This window comes from Diaphorina citri, unplaced genomic scaffold (assembly GCF_000475195.1).
Source record: "Diaphorina citri unplaced genomic scaffold, Diaci psyllid genome assembly version 1.1 scaffold424, whole genome shotgun sequence".
Lineage (NCBI taxonomy): Eukaryota > Metazoa > Arthropoda > Insecta > Hemiptera > Psyllidae > Diaphorina > Diaphorina citri.
In genome coordinates, this window is record NW_007377859.1 from 277773 (window position 1) to 286445 (window position 8673).

The window sequence follows — 8673 nt, forward strand, 5'->3', positions numbered from 1 at the left end:
TTCAAAAAAAAAAAAAAAAAAAAAAATTGTATATCTCATAAATTGCACTTGCTAACACACGTAAGTCAATACCTCAGATTATGAAGGGGGCAAAAAAAAATTGGCAGTGATTCTATTAAAAATGTAAAATTGTTAATTTTTCAAGTGGAAAATTTGGGTACGTTGCTATATGCAAGGTTCGATTCCCCCACGTTACAAAGGTCAATAAATTTGTAAGTTGAGTGTGTCAGGGGTTCTCAGAACGATGCTATTTAGACTGTCAGCTTAGAAATAGATGTCGGATTGTGGTTGAGTACAATATTCTTTAATAGATTTGGTCTCCGCCTTTGGGATCTTGGCAAAAAGCTATGATATCCCCAACAAAAACCCAAAGAGTGAAATATTGGTCCAGTTCAATCTGTCAGTACTAGTCTCCAGCCTTTAATTATCTCAATAAGTTAATGTCTTCTTCTTCTTCTTCTTCTTCTTCTTCTTCTTCTTCTTCTTCTTCTTCTTCTTCTTCTTCTTCTTCTTCTTCTTCTTCTTCTTCTTCTTCGCCTTTTCCCATGTTCAGATGAGTTCGGCGTTTGTCGTCGGCCTCTCAATCAGCTTTAGAGTGATCGCTTTGAGGCCAACTGGTTTTTGGCTAAACAAAATTTTCCGAGTGGGATGCCCTTCGCACTCAACCTTCGCTATTGATATAGCGTGAGGAAATTTGGGCTAGTCTTCTCCCTGTTTATAGTCCCCTAGCTAGACGCTGATCTACTCTCTGTTTATAGTCCTCAGCCAGACTCAGGAGATGAGTAAATAATGAAACAAATAAAGAAACAGATTGGTCTGTGCTGTACCGCAGGTCGAGGTTGGTACTTAAACTATGGCTCCTATTAATCCTGTATAAAGTGCGGTGATATTTTACAGGGATATAAATGTTATGAGACAAGTTATACGACAGCAAGATATACGTACAGTCATATTCTCGGACACAAGTACATACTATTTCTAGCACAAATACATATTTTTATTACCATAGAACCGTGACGTCACATAAAAAGAATAATGGACTAATAAAACATACATCAACATAGATTATGATGGTGACAGGAGCTTTTTCCCATGGAAACATCAATTGACCTATTTCACTAATAATGGACTAATAAAACATACATCAACATAGATTATGATGGTGACAGGAGCTTTTTCCCATGGAAACATCAATTGACCTATTTCACGAATCCTTTGTATGATGGCACTGTTTACTCTAAGCTGTTCAATTGCTAGTGAAATCACAAACATCGTACATATGTACGTTCATGCTCAATGCTCATAGATGATGTAGATTGCTTTCGAAAGGAAAGAGCTTCATGTGCAAATAGTGAATGTTCAAGTCATGTACAAATACTAACACCGTCTCGTGTTGCGGGGAACAGAGCAAGGAGGTAATGAACATCACCTCATAGAATCCCTTCTCAACCAGATAATGGTGCAAATCTCATCAGATAAGAACAGGATTCTGGGGTTCGGAACCAGACTCCGAACATTTAAAGGAATACACTTAACCTACAACTTTAAATAATACATTTAAAGAATAGCAGGTACATATATCTATTTATATGTTTTTTAAACCATAAAAATACTTACATCTGACTCCTTTGGTAATAAGGCGAGCGTGAAAGAAAAGAAAAAGAGCGGTATTAGTAACATGACAAGAACAGAAAAACAGCAATAACGAGAAAAATAGGTACAACGTAGGTCAATATGGTGAGGAGTCTGACTGACAAGATGAACCGCTAGGTGTTACAGACAAGGCCCGAAATTTTCTTCAAAATCCCTTTGTTCCATGACGTTCTAGTAAAGTAGAGGTAGCAAGTCCCGAAAACGAAGAGAGAAGAAAGACGGGATAGGAGAAAGCCAGCCGTTCCGAGAACAAACTCCACCTTTGTTACATAACGTTCTAGTAAAGTAGAGGTAGCAAGTCCCGAAAACGAAGAGAGAAGAAAGACGGGATAGGAGAAAGCCAGCCGTTCCGAGAACAAACCTGATGTGTTTAGGATAAAATACGCCTCGGACAGGAATCGAACCCGCGTTTTGCAGAAAAGTGATGTTAATACCTACGTACTTCAAACGAAATCACCCACTCTACTACAAAAATATTTTTAAAGCAACATCAGAGGGGAGAAAAAAGGTAGAAGGAACTTAAAATCTATTTCATCCGTTCAAAGATTTCTACTCTGGCTGACTGGGTTCTAGGGTATACAAAATGTAGCGTTCATGCTCAATGCTCATAGATGATGTAGATTGCTTTCGAAAGGAGAAGGATATCAACAGAGCTTCATGTGCAAATAGTGAATGTTCAAGTCATGTACAAATACTAACACAGTCTCGTGTTGCAGGGAACAGAGCAAGGAGGTAATGAACATCACCTCATAGAATCCCTTCTCAACCAGATAATGGTGCAAATCTCATCAGATAAGAACAGGTAGAATTATGCCTAATCAAGTCTAAAATATGTCGAGGCTGAATTTCTCAAATTTACTCAATCTAGATAAAATGGATATTCATTAATTGATCGGACTCGCGAGTTTTGAAGAAAACTTTTCGGTCCAACTACTGTTTAAACCTTTAAACCTACAAGTATCGACGGAAAAATAAACAATGAGCCGTCTTGATACCAAGAAAACGAAAAAGCAATGTTTATTTAAAAGTTGTGTGTAGAATGTGGGAGGAAAATACTTTGTCTTCCGAAGTTTAACCAACTCCTTCTTCTTCTTCTTCTTTCTCTCATCATCAATACCTACGTGAGGTCTCACATTAATGGCCTTTTCTTTGGCAAACTCTTAGCTGTAAGGGATGGGGGTTCGTTTTCTTATTCGCAATATGCAAATGTTTCCAAACAACACTATTTTCAACAAAACTTTCGATATTCACAAGGGAAAAAGCTGTAAACGCTTTCACATCGCAGGGATGAAAAAATAACAAGAAATCTATCCCCACAGTAATAATATCAATGGTGAGTGCAATGGGAAGCAAATGGCTTCAGTAAGAGGAAGAAAAGGAGGAAGGAGAGGGAGAATAAAGCCTTCAGAACCCCGAAATCGAACCCTCAGCCTCAGAATCAGTCTGGTGCAGCCCTAACTTTGACTCAATCAATAAATCTCCTCATAACACACAATATAATATAATTATCATGTAGTGAGGGGAATAGGGGAGAGAGGGAGGAAGAAAGAGGATTGATACTATTAATGGGAAGATCAGTTGCTAAACATAGTTGGATAGGGCATTTTGACTGATACCTATACGTATTACGTAGAATATTCCTTAGCATATGATCTTAGCAAAGGTAGTGCTGATGGATGTGGGTGTAAAAAAATGTTACTTCTTACTCTAAAGTTGTCATTTGTCATAGAGCTGACATTGAGTGTAACATAATAATCTTCCATACATCAAGTGCATGTGTGCATTGGTATTCTAACGTAGACATAGACAGCATGGGAAGATTAGAAAATATTATGAAGAAGAAAATACGAAGAATTCGCAGGTACTTAAACGGAATATTCATTAAAATTAGTGGAGATGCCAAAACTCCTCACAACAGTAACGAGTCATTTTTAAAGTTAAACTTGGGCACACATGATGAGGGAATTGTAGGGAGGGGAAGAGAGACTATATTGACATGAAAATTCATGACATGGTCCAAATGAGTAACTGAGTATGGTTTATGGAACCCTATCTTCCTAGATCCCTACAGAAACTCCTCAAGTCCTCACTACTCCCTTAAAGCAAAGTTTCTAGGTTCGAACCTAGGACAATATATTCACAAATAAATCCATAAATAATTATACATAGTAAGCCATTGTTATGGTTGCTAAACATAGTTGGATAGGGCATTTTGACTGATACCTATACGTATTACGTAGAATATTGCTTAGCATACGAGCTTAGCGAAGGTAGTGCTGATGGATGTGGGTGTAAAAAAATGTTACTTCTTACTCTTAAGTTGTCATTTTTCATAGAGCTGACATTGAGTGTAACATAATAATCTTCCATACATCAAGTGCATGTGTGCATTGGTATTCTAACGTAGACATAGACAGCTTCTGTAGGTTTCGGTCGCAATTAGGGAGGTGTTGTATAAACAAAACATGCACTATAATATTATCTACCTATTATGTTTAAAAACTCGAACCTAAAACCTTATACTGTTTTCCAAATCTAAGGGTCGAATTTTAAAACCGGATTACCTTTTAGGGGCGGTTAGGCTTAGAGTGTTCGGAGAGGTTTTAAGAATTTTTTTCATAGTTAAAAGTCGGGATCTACCGCTCACAGGTCGAAGTGTCGTCCATCGTCATTTGAGAAGTGGAAGGGTATTTAGCATAGGAGTGTTGTCTCTTATATGGAGGTAAGGAACAGCTGAATAATATGTGCCTATACTAAACTTGGACGTATAATATTATGTCTTAAATTTTACTCCATTAGTCCAAGTCAACAAAACTGGAATTGCACCACCAACGTAAAATTGATACTTCTCTTAACGATCAAGATTGACCTCTTTTATCGATGGATGAAAACTTTCTATCGATATTCCCCCGCCCTCAAGTCATAGTTAAAAGTCGGGATCTAGCGCTCACAGGTCCAAGTGTCGTCCATCGTCATTTGAGAAGTGGAAGGGTATTTAGCATAGGAGTGTTGCTTCTTATATGGAGGTAAGGAACAGCTGAATAATATGTGCCTATATAAACTTGGACGTATAATATTATGTCTTAAATTTCACTCCATTAGTACAAATCAACAAAACTAGAATTGCACCACCAACGATAAAATTGATACTTCTCCTAACGATCAAGATTGACCTCTAACCTCTTTTATCGATGGATGAAAACTTTCTATCGATATTACCCCGCCCTACAACACCCCCCCTCAACCTATTCTCTCCTGACATCCTGCCACAATATCGAAAACGGAAACAAGTCCAATATGAAGACAGGAAAAAAGTTTTCTTCCTGGAAGTTCTTCTATCGGGAACCTTTTGCGCCTAATTACAAATTCAAATCAGGTACTTCTCGGAGTTTAATAAGAGAACTTTGGGGGAAAAAATAAAGAAAGTTTGTGTTTTTTTCTACACGGGGCGAGAGGCGAGGTGAGCATTTGATATTGGCGAAAACTCTTCATCACAGCTTTTACCATGTTTAAACAGGGTGTTCGGGATATCGAGATTTAATTCGGGAACCTTTTGCGCCTAATTACAAATTCAAATCAGGTACTTCTCGGAGTTTAATAAGAGAACTTTGGGGGAAAAATAAAGAAAGTTTGTGTGTTTTTTCTACACGGGGCGGGACGCGAGGTGAGCATTTGATATTGGCGAAAACTCTTCATCACAGCTTTTACCATGTTTAAACAGGGTGTTCGGGATATCGAGATTTAATTTCTGATAAAGGCACGGAGCACAGATTCTGGGGTTCGGAACCAGACTCTGTTTAAAGGAATACACCTAACCTACAACTTTAAATAATACATTTAAAGAATAGGAGGTATGTACATATATCTATTTATATGTTTTTTAAACCATAAAAATACTTACATCTGACTCCTTTGGTAATAGGGCAAGCGTGAAAGAAAAGAAAAAGAGCGGTATTAGTAACATGACAAGAACAGAAAAACAGCAATAACGAGAAAAATAGGTACAACGTAGGTTATCAAAAAGGTAGGTACAATATAGGGAATCATCAGTTATTATAGGTAGGTAGAATATAGGTTATCATTATCAAGTTATCATTAAATTAGGTAGATAAAATGAAAAAAAAAAAAAAAAAAAAAAAAAGGAAAAAAAGTAGTCGTAGTTCATCCTCAAAAAAAAAATAATATGGTGAGGAGTCTGACTGACAAGATGAACCGCTAGGTGTTACAGACAAGGCCCGAAATTTTCTTCAAAATCCACCTTTGTTACATGACGTTCTAGTAAAGTAGAGGTAGCAAGTCCCGAAAGTGAAGAGAGAAGAAAGACGGGATAGGAGAAAGCCAGCCGTTCCGAGAACAAACCTCATGTGTTTAGGATAAAATACGCCTCGGGCAGGAATCGAACCCGCGTTTTGCAGAAAAGTGATGTTAATACCTATGTACGTACTTCAAACGAAATCACCGACTCTACTACAAAAATATTTTTAAAGCAACATCAGAGGGGAGAAAAAAAGGTAGAAGGAACTTAAAATCTATTTCATCCGTTCAAAGATTTCTACTCTGGCTGACTGGGTTCTAGGGTATACAAAATGTAGTTTTTATAGCTTTTCCTTTTAACTTTCCCATTTCCTCGTATGCGACGTGACTCGAAACAAAAGTTGCAACTTTCCAACCTCTAGGATCAGGTACAAGCTAATAGGATTAAATTTATTGCGTTCCTTGGTAATTGGATAGCCTTTGTGCGACCTCATCTTTGGTATAAAGAGGGGGTAAGAAATTCTTGGTATACAAGTTTCATGGGAGCTTTTGACTTTTAACTTAATCATTGACATGTACTATAATCTCATGGGTTGAATATTTCAGTTGCTAAACATAGTTGGATAGGGCATTTTGACTGATACCTATACGTATTACGTAGAATATTGCTTAGCATACGAGCTTAGCGAAGGTAGTGCTGATGGATGTGGGTGTAAAAAAATGTTACTTCTTACTCTTAAGTTGTCATTTTTCATAGAGCTGACATTGAGTGTAACATAATAATCTTCCATACATCAAGTGCATGTGTGCATTGGTATTCTAACGTAGACATAGACAGCTTCTGTAGGTTTCGGTCGCAATTAGGGAGGTGTTGTATAAACAAAACATGCACTATAATATTATCTACCTATTATGTTTAAAAACTCGAACCTAAAACCTTATACTGTTTTCCAAATCTAAGGGTCGAATTTTAAAACCGGATTACCTTTTAGGGGCGGTTAGGCTTAGAGTGTTCGGAGAGGTTTTAAGAAATTTTTTTAAAACTACTTTCAGTTCCTGTCTATGAATAAAATTTGAAATTGATCAGAGGATGTAGGCTTGTCCATGATCCATGACAGAAGTAACTGTAGATCAATGATGTTCAGGTGAAGTAACAGAAGAGGAAAATATTGAAGCGATCACAAATAATAAATCGGATTTATGATATTAAACGCTACACAATGATATTGGGAGTATATATCAATACAATCTCCAGATCACTTTACATAGACGGATTGGTACCCAAATCAGAAATTTCTTTCTCACCCATTGTTTTCTGAGAGGCAATGACCTTGGTATCTACTATGATGGGAAAAGCTTACCGAATTGTCATTCAATATGAGGTGAGTTCTATTGTTTTCGGGATATTGAATGCCTCGCTCCGAATTCATTATTTTAATTCTCATTTCCATTGTGTTCGGAGGGATTTCTGGATAACCGAAAAGCTTTCGACACAACGACGGTCGATAATTACAGATCGGTTCTAGAATTCCCGTCATTATAAGGAAATTATGGACCACTTCGACGTTTGCGGTTTTGTATGAAATCACTTCAAGTTTGTTTTGCATTGTGTAAGAGAACAATGATGATAATAGCCACTTCTGTTGACCAATGGTATTGGTCATCGCTACACTTCACTAGATATCGTGATGGTTCCATATTGTTCCCACCATTTCATTCAATGACGGGTCAGATCTCCGCAGATCAGAACATTGATTGATATGTAAATCTATCATTGTTGGAATTCTTAGTTTGAATAGGTACACAAGTATTACAATACTTGTGGTCATCTGAACAGTAAGAACAGTACCCTACAGGCAATCTGAATAACCTGGGAGAGGACAAAGGTAGAAAGCTTTCGGTTTACTTACTTCGGTCTCGGACGATGAAGTAGTGTATGTTGTGGTCACTGTCCGGATCTCTCGCCTGTAGGGTGAACACTGGCGTATTGGGCGGGGCGTTGAGTTGTACCACGGCCTGCATAGGTAGAGGACGGTTGATGAAGTAGGGCGACTCATCGTTGACATCTTTGACGTGAATGATAACGCGCTGATTGTCCGTGTCTGAAAAAAAAAAAAAAAAAAGAAATCTTCTAGAGGAAACATTTCTGTCATTGGTTGACGAGAAGTAGATTTGTTGACAATTTTCTTCACGGACAACTTCATGATTGATGACGTCACGGTCCAGTAGTTGTTCAATTACCCAGTTGACCACTATTATGAATGCATCGTCTGTAATTTGTATCCATGGTATACTATATTGTATCTGGTGCGATACCTTGTCATGTTTTGTTTCAACGACTCGTTCACTATGCAGTTCATCAAGTACTTGGAGTTCATTATCTTGTATCTGGTGCGATACCTTGTCATGTTTTGTTTCAACGACTCGTTCACTATGCAGTTCATCAAGTACTTGGAGTTCATTATCATGTTCAATTGTTCATGTAGCTCTCTGGTGAGATGATTCCTCGCTTTGTGGCAAACAGATCAATCTTCCCATCATACAAATCAGTCATTTCTATTACTATTCGTGTCACTAGATATAGGAATTGCAGTAGTTATGTACATAGATAGAGGTAGATAGTAGGTATGTACATATTTATAGTTACCTGTCCGTTAACTGTAGCCACTCAAACTTCAAAGATCGAATCAAATATCCTTCACACAGCCCCTTATAAAGCTCTGGTGCACTGTAAAAGAAACGCGGTCAAATTTTCTTGACTTGGCG

General features: G+C 37.6%; 1 protein-coding gene across 1 annotated transcript in view; it reads right to left on the minus strand.

The window, feature by feature from the left end:
* LOC103508691 (neural-cadherin-like) overlaps nucleotides 1-8007 on the minus strand; it is a 49413-nt gene extending 41406 nt beyond the window's left edge. The window contains 1 exon segment of the mRNA XM_026823223.1: nucleotides 7818-8007. Within this exon segment, the coding sequence (XP_026679024.1) occupies nucleotides 7818-7929 (112 nt within the window). The 5' untranslated portion in view covers nucleotides 7930-8007.
* Between the last annotated feature and the right edge of the window lie 666 nt (nucleotides 8008-8673).